Here is a 20,811-nt window from a genome sequence, read left to right on the forward strand (position 1 = left end):
ACTCAGCTACTTTACTTATTAACAACGTATTTCATAAAATAAGTATAAGCCAACTTTTTAAATAAGTTCAGCTGCACCAAATACAGCCTATATCTTTCATTCTTTCTAATCTTTGAATCAATCTAGTCGATCGGACTCTACTAGTACCAGAGTACCATAACACCACGAGATCATGCCACCTCAAATTAATTAACTCCGAAGTCATATTTCTAATTTCTCACCCAGACTCGTCTCGATCAATTTTTTTCTGGCAATATATGTTTGCTTGTGTGATGAGCAAGTCTACATGCTTGTGTGGTCATCAAGTAAGAAGTTTTAGTTCTGGTCATCAAGTTACGTTGCCCTCAAATTTTGACTTGTACGTAGGATATGTTGACGACGTACTTTCCATCTATGACTAACATGCGAATTTGCCTGAAAACGATCAGACTCGACCGTTTTGTCCGTTCTTCTGGCAATATGTGCTTGCTTGTGTGGTGAGCAAGTATACATGCTTGTGTGGTGAGCAAGTCTACATGCTTGTGTGGTCATCAAGTAAGAAGTCTTAGTTCTGGTCATCAAGTTACGTTGCCCTCAAATTTTGACTTGTACGTAGGATATGTTGACTACGTACTTTTCATCTATGACTACCATGCGAATTTGCCTGAAAACGGTCGAGTCTGATCGTTTTGTCCGTGTATTTAAGAAAGATCGAAGTATATAACTATCAAGAACCACACATCTAATATCCATCCCATACATATATCTCTTTCTTAGGCAGCTTAGCAAGCTCGAGATATACAAGCAGCCTCAGATAAGATGGAAGTAACAGTGGCTGGTTGGGTAGCAGTGATTATTGTTTCTATAAGCATAGTAGTAAGGTCCGCATGGAGCGTGCTAGATTGGTTGTGGCTTAAGCCGAAGAGGCTAGAAAGATGTTTGAGGGAGCAAGGTCTTCAAGGCAATTCATACAGACTCTTGTGTGGAGACACTAAGGAGGACTCTATCATGCGCACAAAAGCAAGATCCAAAACCATGAATCTCTCCGACTCCCATGATATAGGACCTCAAGTCGACTCATTTGTCGATAAAACAGTGAAAACCTATGGTATGCATACCAAAGTACTTGATCATGATAATATATATAATTTTTATCATACACATATGCATGCACTTCCTCTACGTTGTAATGATTCTTAAATAAGCTAGAGTACGAGGTGAGTCTTGCTTAATCTTTAAATTAGCAAGTTAGACGTCTATAACCTTAACATACAGATTCTGAGATGGTGTTTAGATTATATATTTATGAAATTTTCTCATGAACCGTTGCAACAATTTTTACAGGAAAGAACTCTTTTGTTTGGATTGGCCCTGTACCAAGGGTGAACATAATGAGTCCCAAAGATCTGAGAGAAGTCTTTACAAGACACGATGAATTTTGTAGGCCGGTAACCAACCCACTTGCTTTGTTGCTCACATCAGGGCTATTTTTCTGGGAAGGTGAAAAATGGAAAAAACACAGAAGAATTATCAACCCAACATTCCATTCCGAGAAGCTAAAGGTATACATATCATGTAATACATATATGAGATCTCTACATATAATTATATATTTATATACTGTAACGACCCTAAAATTTCGAGCTTAAAAACTCAAAATCTTAAAATCGTTAAACACAAAATAATCTCAATGAAATCGAAATCATTTTAATGTCGCAGCGGATCACATCTGAGTTTAAAATATAACTCAATCAAGCCGATTATTACAAACCCAAATGATAATTCAACATATAACAAATGGAATTGTATAATCCTCACAACAACCTCACAAATAAAATCACACCAAATCTCACACACAATCCACGCTGGAACCTCACCACGACTGGAGTCGTCACTCAATCACCACTACTCAGCACCTGCGGAAGTATCCCCTACACCATTGAAATTGGTGCACCGGGATTGCAACACAAACCCGGTAAGCTTTACAGCTCGTATGAGTAAAATATTAAAATAACTCTCGTCTCATAAAAGACACAACTCCACATCAACACAGTATAATGAAAATCATGAGAAAACGAGCAACCCATCTGGTTACTCTAATACTTTCACAAAATAGTAACTAATGAGCGCTGGTACACATCTGTTACCCCTCACTTAGTATACCGCTGATGTTGGGTAACCACCCGCCACCCAACATCCAAAACAAGCTGAGTACTCATGAGCAGATAACCACCCGTTACCTCCCATGCAGTACTATGGCAGACAGACTAGAGCTCTAACTGTATCGTAACTTTCGCCCGGCCAAAGGCTAGGTTTCGACTTGCCAAACACGTACAATAATCTCCCATCATATTGTACCAAAAATCAGGTCCGAAGACAATTCACATTTTAACAATCTCAATGTTAAAAATCACGTACAATAATCCCACATCATATTGTACAATTCAAATCACATGCTCAATATAATCACAATAAAATCATAACAGTATATTATATAGCAAACTATATATATTCGTACTTATTTACCATTTATACAATATATATATATATATATATCCACTATATCTTATACATGTCATATTTCACTACACATGCTCATTTCTCACTTCCGTCATCGAAATGACTATTTTTAATGAATTAATAACAGTACGTAATTTAATGAACTATATATATAATATGTACTTATTACCATTATACTGTATATATGTAGTCCACTAAATTATATACATGTTGTAATTCATTTGATAAACACACTTGCAAAAATGTTGAATCACCACGAGGGTAGATTCGTAATTCAGTGAGATTTTACTCACCTTATAGACTCGAGCGTAAATCCACAATTCCCGATGATAATTCCTTTCCTTGATTTAACGATCACCTTGAAAAGACAAGAAAGGAATTTAGGATCGTTTCGTAAACCTTTAAATGCCGAAACAGTAATAATCGATTACTGTTCAGCAAATTTCGGTTTTACGAAGTTACTGTTCACTATTCACGGTTACTGTACAATACTCAATTAATACGTATTTCTGTACGTATAAGTACTATATACGTATTTCTGTACGTATAAGTACTATATACGTATTTATGTACGTATAAATAATATATATACGTATTTCTGTACGTATAATTATTATGTACGTATTTCTGTACGTATAATTATTATGTACGTATTTCTGTACGTATAAATAATAATACGTAATTCTGTACGTATAAATATTAATACGTATTTCTGTACGTATAAATATTAATACGTATTTCTGTACGTATAAATATTTAATACGTATTTCTGTACGTATAAATATTAATACGTATTTCTGTACGTATAAATATTTAATACGTATTTCTGTACGTATAAATATTAATACGTATTTCTGTACGTATACGTACGATTTAAATGTAAATACAAATTCAGTAAATAAAATTTACTAAATTACCTTTTTACAAAATTACTTTTTACATTTACTGAAAGTAATTTATATTTACATTTACCGAAGGAGAGTGTAATCATGTATCTCTGTTGAATCTGGTCAATGTAATATTAAACTCGATTGTTTCGATGTTTACAACAGCTCATGGTACCAGCATTTCACCAGTGTTTCGATGAGATGATGAAGGAGTGGGAAAGCTTAGTGTCCAAAGAGGGTTCATCTACCGCGTTGGATGTATGGCCTTCTCTTCAGAATATGACAGCGAATGCGATTTCTAGAACAGCATTTGGAACCAGCTACCAAGAAGGAATGAAAATGTTTGAACTCTTAAAGGAACAAGCAATACATGTATCAAAAGCCTTGCATGGTATTTACATTCCAGGATGGAGGTACATACTTAAAAATTCACATCCCAAACATGCTTCTATAAACATTAAAGGAGGTCATTGATGCATAATCATGCAAATACTTTCTAAGTAGAACTATTTGTTTTGTTTGTAGGTTTCTGCCAACTAAGACGAACATGAAGATCAACGAGATTAACAGAGAAATATACGGTATTCTCAGGAGTATTATCGAGAAAAGAGAGCAGATCATGAAGGCAGGTGAAGCTACTCAAGATGACTTGTTAGGTGCACTTTTAGAGTCAAACCAGAACCACATTCAGGAATATGGGAAGAACAACAAGAATGTTGGGATGAGTATTAAAGATGTAATTGAGGAGTGTAAGTTGTTTTACTTTGCTGGGCAAGAGACCACTTCAGTGTTGTTGGTTTGGACAATGGTTTTGCTTAGTCAAAATCTGAATTGGCAGGATCGAGCAAGAGAAGAAGTTTTGCAAGTCTTTGGGAGCAACAAGCCAGACTTTAACGGCTTAACTCATTTAAAAGTGGTGAGTATGCAGTATATATGTACTATATATTTTGTTTACAGAAAACGTATATTGAATCTTTGATTGCTTTATAATCTCATATATATTTCTACTGATGCTAATAGATATATACTTGATGCATTTTCTATATACATTAACTTTTGCTTGATAATGTAGTAATTTAGTTTGATAATTCCCCAGGTAACTATGATCTTATTTGAAGTTCTTCGATTATACCCACCAATTGTTGAACATAACCGAACCATTCCGAAGAAAACTCAACTAGGAAAGTACTCACTACCGGCAGGAGTCGAAGTCCGATTACCGTCACTGCTCATTCACCATGATAATGAATTGTGGGGTGATGACGCAAATGAGTTCAAGCCCGATAGATTTGCGGAAGGAGTTTCCGAGGCAACAAAGAACCAACTCTCATTCTTCCCGTTCGGTGCCGGTCCTCGGATTTGCATTGGACAAAATTTTGCCATGGTAGAAGCCAAATTGGCCTTAGCATTTATTCTGCAACAATTTACATTTGAGCTTTCTCCATCTTATGCTCACGCTCCTCTATATCTTATAACCCTTCAACCACAATATGGAGCTCCTATCATTTTACATCGACGTTAACTAGCTGCATACCCACAATTGTATCAACAATGTATCTTATCAAAGTGTGCATTGATAGGTATGATAATAATAATGATTATTATAAGCTAGCTTGTAACTAGCAGTCTAGCACAGTAATCTCTCGATTTTATTAATATGTATAAAAATAATAAAATACCAACTACCAAGTGGATTAGTGTCGAAACTAATCTACCAAGTGAATTATAATTAGACACAGACAGATCGAAGCTAGTCTTCAACATGCTTCTTAAATGTACCACATGATTCAATCTCGTACGTCATGGTATATGGATATTCCACTAGAATTTGAAATAAAATTTGTTATACCACGTATACTGAAAAATTGAATTGTACATTGATGCATGTTATACATCCCGGACATCATGCGACGGTCATTGCATTGTGAGTAGAATCAAAAATATAATATTAATTGTTAGGCACACGATCTTGTATGGGTAGAGATCAATGCACCATAAACAAACCCATATGGTCGGCATATAGATACTTTTTTATCTACAATTAACCAATTGAACTGATTGCAAGAATCTATGTTACAAATTAACCAGCACTTAAAGAACAAAAGTAAGAGGCGACTTCTAGAAACTTCTATTCCAAATATTGTTGTGATTTCTATATTATTATTCCAAGAGGCGACTTCTAGTTGTGATTCTACAAGGAGTAGAAACTTCTTGTGCACACATATAATAACAACTAAATGGATTTACTTTGTACACGGGAAATGGATTTAGTTGTGATTTCAAATATTGTTAGTTGTGCACACTTGTAAATGGATTTACTTATACACAGGAGATGTATTAACCTAGAGTTTCCTTTAGGTAATCGTATTTTACTTTTTTGGATAATTATCTTTTTGAAAAATTATTATATGTACTTAGTGTATAGTCTACGTAGTGTATCCTTTTAATATTTTTGGTAAATTTTTTACTGTGTTTGTTTTTTGATTGGTTATTTATATTTAAATAATCTTTTCTCATTTTACTACGTTCATGTTGACCACACTATAAAGTAATATGATTAGTTGAAAACATTACATAACAGTATCATGTGGTGTTCCGGGTACACAAAATAATTACTTTATTTTTTAAATTGAAAATATTTTTTAAGCCTGAACCTTTTTGTTAGAACAGAAAACATATATATATATATATATATATATATATATATAGTCCCTATCCAGAGTGAAGCTTCACTCTGAAATTACAGAGTGAAGTTCCAATTTTGGCACACTTTTCGGTCAAATTTTTTCACCATAAGCAATTCAATATTTAGGTATGATATTCAAGATCATTTATACAAAATTTCATCTGATTCGGATATCGTTAAGGTATTGAAATTAGATTAAATCAATGAATGAATTAAAACTGTTCAACGTGAACCGTTCGTGTAAATCCCAATTTTGAAAGCTCAAACCATTGTCAAATTGGATGAAATTTTGTAGAGATGATCTTGAATAGCATACCTAAATATTGAATTGCTTATGGTGAAAAAATTTGACCGAAAAGTGTGCCAAAATTGGAACTTCACTCTGAAACTGTGAATAGTGATCTGTAACAGTAAATGTGAACAGTGGTGTCATGAATAGTAAATGTGAACAGTGATCTGTAACATTAACAGTAATGTGAACAGTGACGCCTCATGAATAGTAAATGTGAACAGTGGTTTAGTAAAAACAGTGATTAGTAAACATGAACAGTGTTTTGATAAAACAGTAACTGTGAACATTGGTTTAGTAAAAACAGTGATTAGTAAACATGAACAGTGTTCTGTGAACAATGTTTTATGAACAACATTTAGCTGTGCTGAACTCGTCACCTGATATTTTAAGTATCATTTTTCTAAGCATTTATCGTGCTATTAGGTGACTGACGAAACGAGTGAGGAAATTATTTTCAGGGTCGTGGAAGTTGCACGCAGGAAAGAAGGTGAGTAAAATTTCACATATTTACGAATCTACCCTTGCGGAGATTCAAGATTTTGCAAGAGTTTTTAATATTGAATTACGACATGTATACAATATAGTGGATTACATATATATTGTATAAATGGTAATAAGTACATATATATATAGTTTGCTATATTATATACTGTTATGAATTCATTGGAATTGGTCATTTCGATGACGAGAATTAAATATTGAGCATGTGATTTGATTTTTGTACAATATGAGATGTGATTATTGTACGTGGTTTTAACATGGAGTTTGTTAAAATGTTTTGTCTTCGGACGAGTTTTTGTCTTCGGACATGTTTATGAAATATTACATGTATATGATATAATGGATTATATATATATTGTATAAATGGTAAATAGGTATATATATATATAGTTTGCTATATAATATACTGTTATGATTTTATCGTGATTATGGCATTTTGATGACGAGATTTATATATCGAGCATGTGATTTTGATTTGTACAATATGATGTGAGATTATTGTACGTGATTTTAACATGGAGATTGTTAAAATGTTGATTTGTCTTCGGACTTGATTTTTGGTACAATATGATGTGAGATTATTGTACGTGATTTTAACATGGAGATTGTTAAAATGTTGATTTGTCTTCGGACTTGATTTTTGTACAATATGATGTGAGATTATTGTACGTGATTTTAACATGGAGATTGTTAAAATGTTGATTTGTCTTCGGACTTGATTTTTGTACAATATGATGTGAGATTATTGTACGTGTTTGGCAAGTCGGAACCTAGCCTTTGGCCGGGCGAAAGTTACGATACAGTTAGAGCTCTAATCTGTCTACCGGAGTCCTGCATGTGAGGTAACAGCTGGTTATCTGCTCATGAGTACTCATATTTTCGGATATTGGGTAGCGGGTGGTTGCCCAATATCGGCGGTGTACTACGAGAGGGGTAACAGATGTGTACCAGCGTTCTTTAGTACCCGTATTATAAATGCATTTGGGTAACCAGAAGGGTTACTTAATTTCTCATGACCGCTTCTTTTCATATTTCTTTGGGATAACCAGATGGGCCGTCCATTGACTCATGAGTGCATTTATATTTGTTTGATTTGTGAATTTTCGTATATATTGATATGCGAGTTATATTTTCATTTTACTCATACGAGCTGTAAAGCTTACCGGGTTTGTGTTTACAATCCCGGTGCACCAATTCGATTGTGTAGTGGATAACTCCACATGTGTGGATTAGCGGGAATTGACGGATCGCTCAGAGGACTTGAAATTATTTATCTCCAGCTTGTGTGAGGATTTTGTGTGACTATCTTGTGAGGTTATTGTGAGGATTATACAATTCCATTTGTTATATGTTTAATTATCTTTTGGTTTGTAATAATCGGTTTAACTGAGTTGTATTTTGAACTCAGAGATGATCCGCTGTGACATTTTAAATGATTTCGATTTCATTGAAAATGTTTAGTGTTTAACGACTTTGAAATTTTGAGTTTTTAAGCTTGAAATTTTAGGGTCGTTACACATATACACGTCATATTTCATTCTTTAAAATTCTGCTTAATCTTGAATCTCCGCAAGGGTAGATTCGTAAATATGTGAGATTTTACTTACCTTGAAATCTCGACCGTAATTCCACGATTCCGAAAGTAATTCATTTACTTGAATTATCGATCACCTTGAAAAGATAAGAAAAGAATTTAGAATCGTTACGTAAACATTAAATGCCAAACAGTAAAAAAATATGTTACTGTTTAGCAATTTCTGGTTTTACGAAGTTACTGTTCACATATTTACTATTCACATATTTACTATTTACGTATTACTGTACAAATACATATCAATTACGTATTCATGTACGTATACATATTGTTTACGTATTTCTGTACGTATGAATACTATTCAAATGTAAATATTGCCTCAGTAAATAATAATTACCGATTTACCCTTCTGAAATTACTTTTATATTTACTGAAAGTAATTTACATTTACATTTACCGTACATAAATAAAATTTACATTTACCGTACGTAAATCTCTTTTACATTAACCATACGTAAAAATAAATTTTACAAATTTACTGTTTCGAAAACACTGTTCACGCGCCACCGCACGTGGCGGCGCGTGGGGTACACGCGCCACCATCCGACGACCGCGCGTGGCGCTGAAGCGCCACTCACTGTGGCAGCGTGTGGGCCCACCCACCGAGCCTAAGGCCAGTGCGTAGCACGCCACTGCCGCCCAAAAACCCTTATTATCTTCCTCCTCCACCCTCCTACGGTCTCAGACCACGCCTAGGCTACCACACGCACCCACACGCGCCTCCTCTAGGCGGCGGTATGCACCCTCCTTCTCCGATCTCCTATCACCTCCAAATCCAAACCAAAACAACCACAAATCAACAACCAAGCATTACAACAATCTAATTAAGCTAACCCTCACCTCAATCGAACTTTTGGACCGTCTGAATGTCGCCGGAGAGCTTGCGATGCCGGTGGAAAAATTGCAGAATCTTGGCGACGTTCGTGCAGCTTCACGGTGGCGAGGCACGGGGTGGTGAGCTCGGGGGTTGCTGTGGAGGTCCTCACGATGCCTTAGAGCCCGGCGGTGAAAGGCACGGGCGGCCGGAGAGGGAGATCGCCGAAGATGGAATTTTCGGAGGGAGGGAGAGAAAAATCGGGGTGAGAGAGAGAGAATGGAGGCTCGGGATGAGGGTTTCCAGAAATGGAAACCCTAACTCCAATAATTATCTATTTATACTCGTTTCTAAAATCAGAAACTAACTTCCAACGTTAATAACTTTCACATATGACGTTCGATTAGAATGTGTGACGTGTCCACAAACTCGTATCGACGAGTTCTACAACTTTCATGAAGGAAGTTTTCGCAAACGAGCGACGGAATAAAAGTCGATACTCACGTCGCGGAAACGTAATGTTTTTCTGAATAAATAACGTTTCCGTTTTCGTTTCACAACGTCGCAAGCAACCAGATGTCGTTTAAATGAATGTCACAAATTTATAAACTTAGAAATAATTCCAATAATAGTTCCGAAAAATCGGGTTATTGCAGTTAGTACGGTGGTTGTTGTCACATCGGTGATGACTGTCACGTCGGTGGCAAGCTTGTTTTCCCTATGCAGCAGTGGAGCCGATCTAGCGAAGTTTGGCTTGGTGGCCTCATCAAGTTTGGTTTGGGCTTTTTGGGCTTTGAATTGGATAGTTGTTGAGACTAGGCTTCTCTTTGGTTATTCTTACAAATCGGCAAAGCATGAGCATGCTCTCTCTGCTGAGCTGGCTTGATTTTGAATTGTGTCATATCTTTACATTAGTGTGGTTGTTAAAATTTATTCCTCTTCTTTACTATTTGTAATTTGTTAGTTCTTGTGCTTTATGACCATGAAAGAATGGGTGAATTTTGACTGTATAGGCTATTTTTCTGTTAGTTTCTCTAGTTTCTGTAGTCAAAAGAGATAGCTCTTTTTGTCGGCATTCATGTGTGTTATTTTGGTCATTTTGATTAAAAAACAAATGTAGTTATCATTTGGAGAAATTAATATGCTGAGTATCGTCTGAAAGAAAAGTATATCAATTATTCGATCAATAAAAGTAATCAAGTAAAGTGCAAGAGTGTGTGTAATGAGTTTGTACAGTACAATATTAGTGTGGAGGATCTGCTGACACTTTTACGGTGCTTGCTGGTTAATTTGTTATACAAAAATGGCTACCGGCAAAAATGGTTCTCCAACTTTGCTTCTTTTATTTCGTTGTGGCAGTGGCATGCTCAAAAGAAAGAGGAATAATTAATCACTAATCGCAATTGCTAAATTTTAATTAGCTAATATTTACGGCGTGTGAAATTTTCTGGTCATTAACTTATGCTTGTGTATATAGTTTAAACGATCGAGATAGTATATTCACCTTTAATACTACACACATTTCATATTCCCCTATATAAGCCCTGGTATCTGTATCTTTCCTCCTCACATAGCTTAGCTAGCTCGAGAATCGAGATATACACACACAACAAGCACCAGATAATATGGGTTGGATAGCAGTGATCCTTGTTGCTATAAGCATACTAGTAAGGTCGGCATGGAGTGTGCTGGATTGGGTGTGGCTTAAGCCGAAGAAGCTAGAAAGCTGTCTGAGGGAGCAAGGCCTTCAAGGCAATTCCTACAGACTCTTGTATGGAGATAATAAGGAGAACTCTATCATGCGCACAGAAGCAACATCAAAACCCATAAATCTCTCCACCTCCCATGACATAGGACCACGAATCGACTCATTTGTCGATCAAACAGTGAAAACCTACGGTATGCATACCTAACTACCGTAGATCATGTGTTGTTCAATAAACGTACACTACAAAAAAATTAGACAAAAAACACACATCATGTGTGATCTTTACCTTGGTGGCCATTGTAAAAAATGCCACAAATATCATGTCAATGTGACAATTTAATTATTATAATAATTAAATTTCCATTCAAAATCTTTTCACAATTGTCACACCGTTAAAGACCACAAATTCATACTTTTGTGACTTTTGTATATGTGGCATATACATATGTTTTTTGTAGTGGTACACCTCGATCATCAGTGGAAATCAATTTTTAATCAACTGAAGATAGAACTAATATGCATGAGATGCTTAAGAAGTACTTATCACTATTATGAGATGTTGTTTCCGATTAAAGATCTACCGACGCTTCACATTATCTTTTTCAACAATTTTTACAGGAAAGAACTCTTGTTTGGATTGGCCCCGTACCAAGAGTGAACATCATGAATCCAGATGAATTGAAAGAAGTTTTCACAAGACACAATGAATTTCGCAGGCCAGTATCAAACCCAATGCTTTTGTTGCTCACATCAGGGATCAATTTCTGTGAAGGTGAGAAATGGGAAAAACTCAGAATGATTATCAAGCCAACATTCCATTTTGAGAAGCTGAAGGTATGTATATTGTACAATAGACATAATTAATATAATTAGAAAAACTCCAATTACTTTTGATATTTTCTAAGTTTTCTTAAATGGAGATCATTTGCAATAATGTTTGATACTAACGGTTAGTACCTCACTTCAGAGTGTAGGGAAACATGTATCTCCATTGTATCTTATCAATATAATACTGAGTTAATTATGTTTTGGTGTTTACAATAGCTTATGATACCGGCTTTTCACCAATGTTTCGATGAGATGATCAAGGAGTGGGAGAGCTTAGTGTCAAAAGAGGACTCATCCGCGGAGCTGGATGTCTGGCCTTCTCTTCAAAATATGTCGGCGAATGTGATCTCTAGAACAGCATTTGGAACTAGCTACCAAGAAGGAAAGAAGATGTTTGAACTCTTGAAAGAACAAACAGTACATGTTATAAATGCCGTACATGGTATTTAATCTATGATGTAAAAAAGATGTGTATCATTTGGTATCTGACATGCAAGATTTAATTAAAAAAAATTATTGAGGGTAAAATAATAGAATTGATAAGATTATGCGCTTATTATTTCCTATTTGATCCCTTTGAAATCCATATTTTTGAATTAACATGTACCAGGTAGTTCAAAATTTACAGTTTTTTTTAAAAAAATTATGTTAATTTTTACGTACGTAAAAGGATCGAGGTCGTTCATGCCTTCGCTTCTAATTAAGAATTTCTTTGTTTTTTTTTGGTATGTAGGTTTTTGCCAACTAAAAGGAACAGAAGGATTAACGAGATAAACAAAGAAATATACTGTGTACTCAGGAGTATTATTCAGAAAAGAGAGCATGCAATTAAGGGAGGGGAAGCCACTCAAGATGACTTGTTAGGTGCACTCCTGGAATCAAATCTGAAGCACATCCAGGATAATGAGAAGACCAACAAGAATGCTGGGATGAGTCTTAAAGATGTAATTGCGGAGTGTAAGTTGTTTTACTTTGCCGGACAAGAGACCACTTCGGTGTTGCTAGTTTGGACAATGATTTTGCTTAGTCAAAATCAAAATTGGCAAGATCGAGCAAGAGAAGAAGTTTTGCAAGTCTTTGGTAGCAACAAGCCCGACTTTAATGGCCTTACTTACCTTAATGTTGTATGTATATATAATCAGTTTCTATCTATACTTCTATCAAAAGATTCACAAAATTTTTAGTGTCTTAATGATTTGTCTTTTTTGTTGATTGATTTAATAGTTGCTCCATGCACTTTCTTTCTAATTTTCTTATGTCGCAATGGGTTTTTGTAACATATACTAATTAACATTGAATGCATCATATCTCAGGTAACCATGATTTTACTTGAAGTTCTTCGATTATACCCAGCTGGTGGTGCAACCAATCGAAGCATTCCTAACAAAACTCAAATTGGGAAGTACTCACTACCAACAGGAATCGAAGTCAGGATACCAGTATTACTCATTCACCATGACAAGGAACTGTGGGGTGATGATGCAAATGCGTTCAAGCCAGATAGGTTTGTTGGAGGAGTCTCCAAGGCAACAAAGAACCAACTCTCGTTCATCCCTTTTGGTGCCGGTCCTCGAATTTGCATTGGGCAGAATTTTGCTATGGCGGAAGGAAAGTTGGCATTGGCATTGATTTTACAACATTTTACCTTTGAGCTTTCTCCGTCGTATGCCCATTCTCCTTTCCATCTTTTAACCCTTCAACCACAATATGTACCAATAATTACATCAGATCTTATTAATTTCCCCAACTTAAATTTGATTTTATAAATAAGCTAGCTTGCATGTATCTGCCATTTTCTTTGATTTCGACTTTCTTCTGCTTTGTTTATGTATAACAATGTGTGCATGATAAGTTTATAATTAACTCTATTACTTTAAATGTGCCTTGCTTGAAGATAATGATAATTTTGTACTTAGCGGATACATCAAAAAATTTAATTTCATTACGGAAACAACTCACTTTAAATCTAGAAGATGAGTGTAAAATCGCTTACAAATTGAAAGAACAATCTTAAACTGTGGAGAGAGATAGGCACTCATCACAACGGCACCGCGAAGATGTGAAGAAACCTATGAAGAAAAGCGACTCGAAAATCACTCAAAATCACAGGATAATAGATGGGTACACAAACACCACGAAGATAGAGATCGATCACTAGTTTGATAACGTTCTTATCTCCTGCTGTCCTGCATATGTGATCATGCGTGGCTTACACTATACAATTAAAAATAGCTGCGCCAACAGAGAATTGGAGTATTTCTCCGTGACAATAGCACAATTGACACACATATTCAAACAAAAGACATCATATTTTACGTCCATACATGCAGCCATATATTATTAAATTTGTTCCTGTAAGACATATCCATTTATATGCACATAACATAGCTCTAGAAAAAGGTATCATAATTCATAAATCTATTGAATTGGTATACTTTTTTGGGTGCATGTATGGTTACAAACTGGGTGCATGTATGGTATAAAGCGTATAATGTATGCTTACAACAACTTCCAAATTCATATAAACCACATTCATTTCAAAAAGTCATCAAGTATCCAATTGACATTATATCATAACCAAAAAAATACATGAATTCATATACGTCTTCTAGGAGTTCTAGCAAACAAAAAACCTCTTACATCCTAATACATACCTAAAACTAAGACCTACAAGGTTTACAGTAGAAAAGAACAAATGTACCAACTCTTCACTCCATCCAAGCTTTTAATATCCTTGCCAGCATCCTTTGAAACATCCAAACTAGAGTCATAGGCCTTCTATAAAATAGTCATGCATCAACATCCTCTACGACATAGCACAAACCAAGAGTAATAATATTAGCTAGCATTCCTAGCAATCATAAATCATGCAAACGTAAATAGAAAACTACCACTGGCTTCTTCTTGCAAATAATATTACGCAATCCTCTGTTAAATAATATGTTAACAGAGGCACATGCATAAAAAAGGCAGGAATCTGGATGATATCGGCAACTTTTCCAATTTCACACTAGCAATACAAAACAGCATTGAGAAGTGTGAGAAATAACTTATACCAGTTCATGATTTGCTCTTTGAACATAGGATTTTACAAGATAAACAACTACTTGTATGGATTCATGGACATATGTAACTATAGGGAGGTCATATGCTAATTTAACCTTCTCAAGGATCTGAAAGTGAAATAAGCCATTCCATCTCTCTTTGCCACATTAATTTCTTCTCCCGCGATAGAGGTTCTAGTCTCCAAAGTTGCTCAAATAGGGTAGCTACAGAACCGAACAAATCATATAAACATCAAAATCAAAACTACAAGCTAAAATTTGAAGGCACTATGATAATGCATTACAATTCCATACCACAAAGATTAGTAATGGCATTTGATATAGCCAATGCTGTTTCCACAGCCTGACATATCTTCTTCAACCATCAATTTCGCAAACCTCTCCTTCATCAACTCAGTCTCTACAATTCGATAAACCAATACATGCTCTACAGAAACCAACAAATAACATGCACTTAATGAGTTTATGTGGCTTATTGTGACTGAAATAGAGACGATACCTGATGTAGTAGACCCTTGTTTCTGTAGTTTCCTATCTTCCAAATGGGCTTCAGTCCCATTCTCTTTAATACAATCTAATGACTCAGATTTCTGAATAGGCCAACCCTGCGTTCATTTGAAATCTAGGTCCATATCTATCTGTGTTTACTTGCTGACTATAAGAAGTACCTGACAAGTATAGGACCTTAAAAGGAATTCATATCGTAAAGCATTCATGTCGTGCAATGAAGATACCAGTACTATATTTCTTCAACAATACAGGAAAGTCGAAAAAGGCTAAACAAGCTCCGATGGCAGGAAGTACATGCAAAATTACTAATTGAAGCTAATTAAATTGCTTGAGCAAAATAGCATAAACCACAAATTCAGGGATGTTAGATTCACAATTTGATCAAGCATGAGTGCATGATTGTTAAGTTATATCAATTCAGCCAAACATGATTTCATTGCTCACCTATCATCTGGTGTGTTCCATATCAGATCAACATAAGTTGATAAAACATCGGCATCAATCGGATTGGCCAAAATTGCTCTTTGACAGTACTCCTCTGCTTTAGCATAGTTCCTTGCACCTATTCACATCATCATGATCAGAAACACATCCCAAATGGAATCAAACATCAAAGTGCTGACCAAAATATATAAACTATACTCCAATTTATGAAAGTGGGAAGGTATACTACCTTCTCTCTGAATAGTTGCTGAGTAAGATAGGATTGGTCAAGTCTGCTTGGATCATTGACTAGTAATAAGAATCGGTATTATTAATCTCATCTTGCCTTAATTAAACTCTTCAACCAAAGCATGTGCTCACAAAACAACAACATATAATTCATACTAATATATCATTTGTTTCTCTAATGAGGCAGGGACAAGTCATTCTTAAGTATTGAATTTAGCAACATCCAAGGTTCAGTTCATACAAGTAGCCATGCACCCTACTTTTGGAGTGACTTCCCTAAGCTTCAGTTAACTAAAATTAAGAAAACCAACTAATATGTTCCATGTTTGGCTTTTAACTATAGCACCCAAAGTCCCATATGTTTCTTGGCTTGCCACCTGAATACAAGCAATAGAAACGGTGTCATAACCAACATTCTGAATTAATGATACTTGGAATTATACAGAATCAAACATGGGATTATTCAAGTAATACTAAACATAAGCTGGCAGTTTCACAACTAAAAACGGCTCTGACCAATGAGATGGTACAAATAATATACTAATGAAACATCAATCAAGGCTATAAACTTTGAACAACTTACTGAATATAATGTATCAACGAAAACTCCACCCAAAAACAACAAACGAACAAAAACCAGTGCATTCCCAATTCATCCATAAAGTTAAACTAGAAATAACTGGAACCTGAGCCAATGCATGGATCACCATCGCATAAATCATCTCAAATTTCGGTGTACAGTTCTTTGGGAGCAGACTAAGGTGCACCAAAATACGAGAATTACAAGCAATGTAGTCATCAGTTCCAATGCTAGATGCCCATTACAAGAACTCATCAGAGAGGTAATTGAAGAGGGCATTGAGTTAAATTCAAATTCAACAAATTGGATAAGGGCTCAAGTTAAGAACTAAGCAAAAAGGCTTTACATTACCGTTTGTAAGGTCCTAGGCAGCTTGAGCTCCATGAAGTCTCCAGCAACTCACGCAAATAACTCGTAGTGATAACAGGGGTGTTTACCATCTATATATAGAGAATCTTTAACCCTTAAGAGTCCTTCCATTAAGGACATTTTGTAAGTTAAGTCATCTTATTTAGATTCTTGATTCAAGATTGATTAGTAGTCTTGTTTCTAGACTTAAATTATGATTCCTTACCATATTGATATAATACACGAAATCATTAAGAACTAGATTTGATACTATCTTTGTTTCCATGTAGAAATAGATTATGACATTAAACATGATAATCATATAATATGTGATATGTCCAAAATTGATCTAACAATATATTCAATTATGTGCTGTCTCAAATGCTCAGACATCGTATACAAATTTTATGCAATAATGGTGCTGTCTGAAGGGATTTTTGGCATAGTGTGATTCATTAAAAAGGCTAAATCTATTGGTATACTATTGCTGGTTTGTTTCTGTCGAAAAAATAGAGAGATTGGGATGCTGTCTTTCCCTGATTCCCTCTAGTATTTGATCCGCTTAAAACTTTGTCTCTTTAGATCTAGTTGGTTAGAATTTCCTGGTCTTGGTTACATTTGGGCGTGCGTTTAGCACAGTAATCTGACTAATCTCCATTGTGTTTACATTTTATAAACCAATGTACGTTTTTTTTACCATAAAGATCGAATAGAAGTGGTCATAGTTTGCTTTCATAGAAGTGGTCATAACTTGGATTGGCAATGGACATACGTTGTCGATCATAGTGTATTGACTATCAGAATCAAGGAAGTAGCTACACACTACAGCTACACTCAAATTACTAAACTTATTTTTCTAGTTAAATCTTAGTGTAAAAATTTAAATTTTAAATATTAACTTATCTTAAATTTTTATATATAGTTCATAAATAATTGTAATTTTTTTCTATCTCTCCTCATTATGAAATTCTAGCTCCGTCCTTGATTAGAATACAAATATATATATATATATATATATTTTTCCTTCTCTTTTATTGGTGAGAGTTTCAAAGTTACAAGAAAAATGTTGTGGATATTAATTCGACGCATCTGGACAATTCTTCAAGTTTCACTGATCACATCTATATTGAAAGGCATGTACGCCGCTCCTTTTAAACAAGTTAGTTCTACAATTTCATTACAGTAACAGCTCGTAATCTCTCTCTCTCTCTCTCTCTCTCTCTCTCTCTCTCTTGATATTTTCTGTTTCAGAGCTTAGCTCTAGCTCTAAAATTCCAGACTTCAAATATGGAGGTAACAGTGGCAATAAGTGTCGCCCTGAGCCTTGTATTTGTTGCCATAATAGTAAGATGGGTATGGGGTTTTCTGGATTGGGTGTGGCTTAAGCCAAAGAAGCTTGAAAGATGTTTGAGGCAGCAAGGCTTCGAAGGCAATTCTTACAGGCTTTTGTATGGAGACATGAAGGAGTACGCTATCACGCTCAAAAAAGCAAAATCGAAACCCATGAACCTGTCAACCTCCCATGAGATAGCACCTCGAGTAATTCCTCTTCTGGCTCAAACTATGAAAACTTACGGTAAGTACGTACTTTATATGTGATTATAGAGTTAGCATGAGGCGTTGCAAACTCAATCCTAGCTCAAACATTCATAGGAATCATAGCTCATCATCTCCTTTATATGTTTTACTTTTACATATCGTTTACTGAGTTAATGAATTGGTTAATTAGATATATTCATGTATATATGATTGATGGACAGTTTGACATGAATGAAGCGAATTCTTACTCGAACCAGTTGAAGATATTTGACTTCACATACGTACTTAAAATACTAACGTTGTGAACTTTATTGTTCATATAACAATCAAACCAATTAATAACAAATCACATACATGATTAATTTTATCATAGAGCATATATGAGGGTGTCAACTTAAGGGTGATAAATTAAAACTTGTTCAGGTAAGAATTCTTTTGTATGGATCGGCCCCATACCAAGGGTGAACATTATGAATCCAGAAGACGTGAAAAATGTTTTCACAAAACTTGGTGATTTTCCAAAGCCGGCATCAAATCCACTTGTTAAGTTGCTAGCAACAGGCCTTGCAAGCTATGAAGGGGAGAAATGGGCTAAACACAGAAGGATTATCAACCCAACATTCCATTCTGAAAAGTTGAAGGTAATTTAGACATCAAAATCATTCATTCACATTATCGTAAGATCAATAATATTCATTAATATTTCCTCTGTTTCAATTTAAGCTAAACTGATTGGTTGCGGTTTTGTCAAACAGCGTATGCTACCGGCATTTTACCAAAGTTGTAATGATATGATTAAAGAATGGGGGAGTGTGACGTCCAACGAGAGTTCATCATGTGAGTTTGATGTCTGGCCTTCTCTTCAAAATTTAACAGCTGATGTAATTTCTAGAACAGCATTTGGGAGTAGCTATCAAGAAGGGAGGATAATCTTTGAACTCCTAAAAGAGCAAGCAGGACATGCAATGAAAGCCGTTCTAAATGTTTACATTCCGGGATGGAGGTAAAATTAAAGTTAAACTTCATTTATGTTACATGCAAAATTCCTTTATCTCTCTTTCGATCTCATTCAGTTATTAATTTTACTCTGTAGGTTTTTACCAACTAAGATGAACAAGAGGATGAAACAAATTGACAAAGAAATAAGAGGTATACTCATGGGAATTATAAGAAAGAGAGAGAAAGCCATTGAAGCAGGTGAAGCTACCAAAGATGACTTACTAGGTGCACTGATGGAATCAAATTTAAAGGACATTCGAGATCATGGGAAGAACAACAAAAATGGTGGGATGAGTATGGAAGATGTAGTTGAGGAATGCAAGCTTTTTTACTTTGCTGGGCAAGAGACCACTTCAGTGTTATTAGTTTGGACAATGGTCTTACTTTGTCAAAATCAGAACTGGCAAGATCGAGCAAGAGAAGAGGTTTTGCAGGTCTTTGGAATGAACAAGCCAGACTTTGATGGTCTAACTCACCTGAAAGTCGTAAGTAAATCTTACTTTTACTCTACAAATAAGAAGCATGAAAGCAAGTAAACCTTTACATTAATTGTGTCTTAATTTAGAGCAATTCATAAGCTTTATGCTGAAAGACTCGTACCGGTTCAATGATTCTTCTTGATCACTTTTGTTTCTTAATATTCATGATGCCTCAGGTAACTATGATTTTTCTTGAAGTGCTACGGTTATACCCGGCAGTAGTTGTGCTTGCTCGAACCACTCCTAAGGAAACACAAGTTGGGAAATTCTCATTACCAGCTGGAGTCGAAGTCGGGATACCAACACTGCTTATTCACCATGACAAGGAACTGTGGGGCGATGATGCAGAAGAATTCAGGCCAGAGAGGTTTTCGGAAGGAGTATCGAAGGCAACAAATAGTCAGCTCTCGTTCTTTCCTTTTGGAGCAGGTCCTCGGATTTGCATCGGACAGAACTTTGCTATGATGGAAGCAAAATTAGCCTTGGCATTGATCTTGCAACACTTCACATTTGACCTTTCTCCGTCTTATGCTCATGCTCCTTCTAATCTTATAACCCTTCAACCACAGTATGGTGCTCCTATCATGTTACACAGACGTTAACGGTTGTCTGCCATAAGGTCGAAAGCGTTGTTAAACAGTATACCCATTTTACTTTAAGCTTGTAGCATGATATTTTATGAACTTTCTTTGTTTTTGTTTCTCTGATAAATGATAATTCAGAATATGATTGCAGAATGCATAGATGCAAAGTAGTATATAGAGAGCCTACCAGACGTGGTAACAGAACACATCAATTAAGGAAACCAAT

General features: G+C 35.4%; 2 protein-coding genes, 1 long non-coding RNA gene and 1 pseudogene across 5 annotated transcripts; 3 read left to right on the forward strand and 1 right to left on the reverse strand.

The window, feature by feature from the left end:
- The first annotated feature begins 798 nt into the window (after positions 1 to 798).
- On the forward strand, positions 799 to 4,910 carry LOC126787762 (cytochrome P450 72A397-like). Its single transcript, XM_050513662.1, has 5 exons — positions 799 to 1,087; positions 1,324 to 1,541; positions 3,552 to 3,799; positions 3,912 to 4,302; positions 4,483 to 4,910. The coding sequence occupies exons 1-5, from the start codon at positions 799 to 801 to the stop codon at positions 4,906 to 4,908; spliced, it is 1,572 nt and encodes a 523-aa protein (XP_050369619.1). The 3' UTR covers positions 4,909 to 4,910.
- Positions 4,911 to 10,898: 5,988 nt separating this feature from the next.
- On the forward strand, positions 10,899 to 13,575 carry LOC126787019 (cytochrome P450 CYP72A219-like; annotated as a pseudogene).
- Positions 13,576 to 14,325: 750 nt separating this feature from the next.
- On the reverse strand, positions 14,326 to 17,029 carry LOC126788072 (uncharacterized). Of its 3 annotated transcripts, none has more exons than XR_007671331.1 (4): positions 16,058 to 17,029; positions 15,829 to 15,946; positions 15,169 to 15,542; positions 14,326 to 15,078 (listed from the first exon to the last, which is right to left on the reverse strand). It is a non-coding gene; the product is annotated as an uncharacterized LOC126788072 (long non-coding RNA). The 3 variants fall into 3 exon arrangements; XR_007671330.1 differs by having other exon boundaries at positions 15,169 to 15,274; positions 15,374 to 15,542; positions 15,829 to 17,029; XR_007671329.1 differs by having other exon boundaries at positions 15,829 to 17,029.
- A 1,151-nt stretch (positions 17,030 to 18,180) lies between these two features.
- Positions 18,181 to 20,675, forward strand: LOC126786595 (cytochrome P450 72A397-like). Its single transcript, XM_050512451.1, has 5 exons — positions 18,181 to 18,560; positions 18,947 to 19,164; positions 19,279 to 19,526; positions 19,617 to 20,007; positions 20,178 to 20,675. Exons 1-5 carry the CDS (start codon positions 18,272 to 18,274, stop codon positions 20,601 to 20,603), a joined length of 1,572 nt encoding a protein of 523 aa, XP_050368408.1. The 5' UTR covers positions 18,181 to 18,271; the 3' UTR covers positions 20,604 to 20,675.
- The last annotated feature ends 136 nt before the right edge of the window (positions 20,676 to 20,811 follow it).

This window comes from Argentina anserina, chromosome 3 (assembly GCF_933775445.1).
Source record: "Argentina anserina chromosome 3, drPotAnse1.1, whole genome shotgun sequence".
Classification (NCBI taxonomy): Eukaryota; Viridiplantae; Streptophyta; class Magnoliopsida; order Rosales; family Rosaceae; genus Argentina; species Argentina anserina.

Excerpts from the sequence above, each read along its gene's own strand:
- LOC126786595 (XM_050512451.1), top strand. The coding sequence starts at position 18,272 with ATGGAGGTAACAGTGGCAATAAGTGTCGCCCTGAGCCTTGTATTTGTT. Across the intron at positions 18,561-18,946 it reads TCAAACTATGAAAACTTACG|GTAAGAATTCTTTTGTATGG; the intron begins GTAAGTACGTAC and ends AAACTTGTTCAG. Across the intron at positions 19,165-19,278 it reads TCCATTCTGAAAAGTTGAAG|CGTATGCTACCGGCATTTTA; the intron begins GTAATTTAGACA and ends TTTGTCAAACAG.
- LOC126787762 (XM_050513662.1), top strand. The coding sequence starts at position 799 with ATGGAAGTAACAGTGGCTGGTTGGGTAGCAGTGATTATTGTTTCTATA. Across the intron at positions 1,542-3,551 it reads TCCATTCCGAGAAGCTAAAG|CTCATGGTACCAGCATTTCA; the intron begins GTATACATATCA and ends TGTTTACAACAG. Across the intron at positions 3,800-3,911 it reads ATTTACATTCCAGGATGGAG|GTTTCTGCCAACTAAGACGA; the intron begins GTACATACTTAA and ends TTTTGTTTGTAG.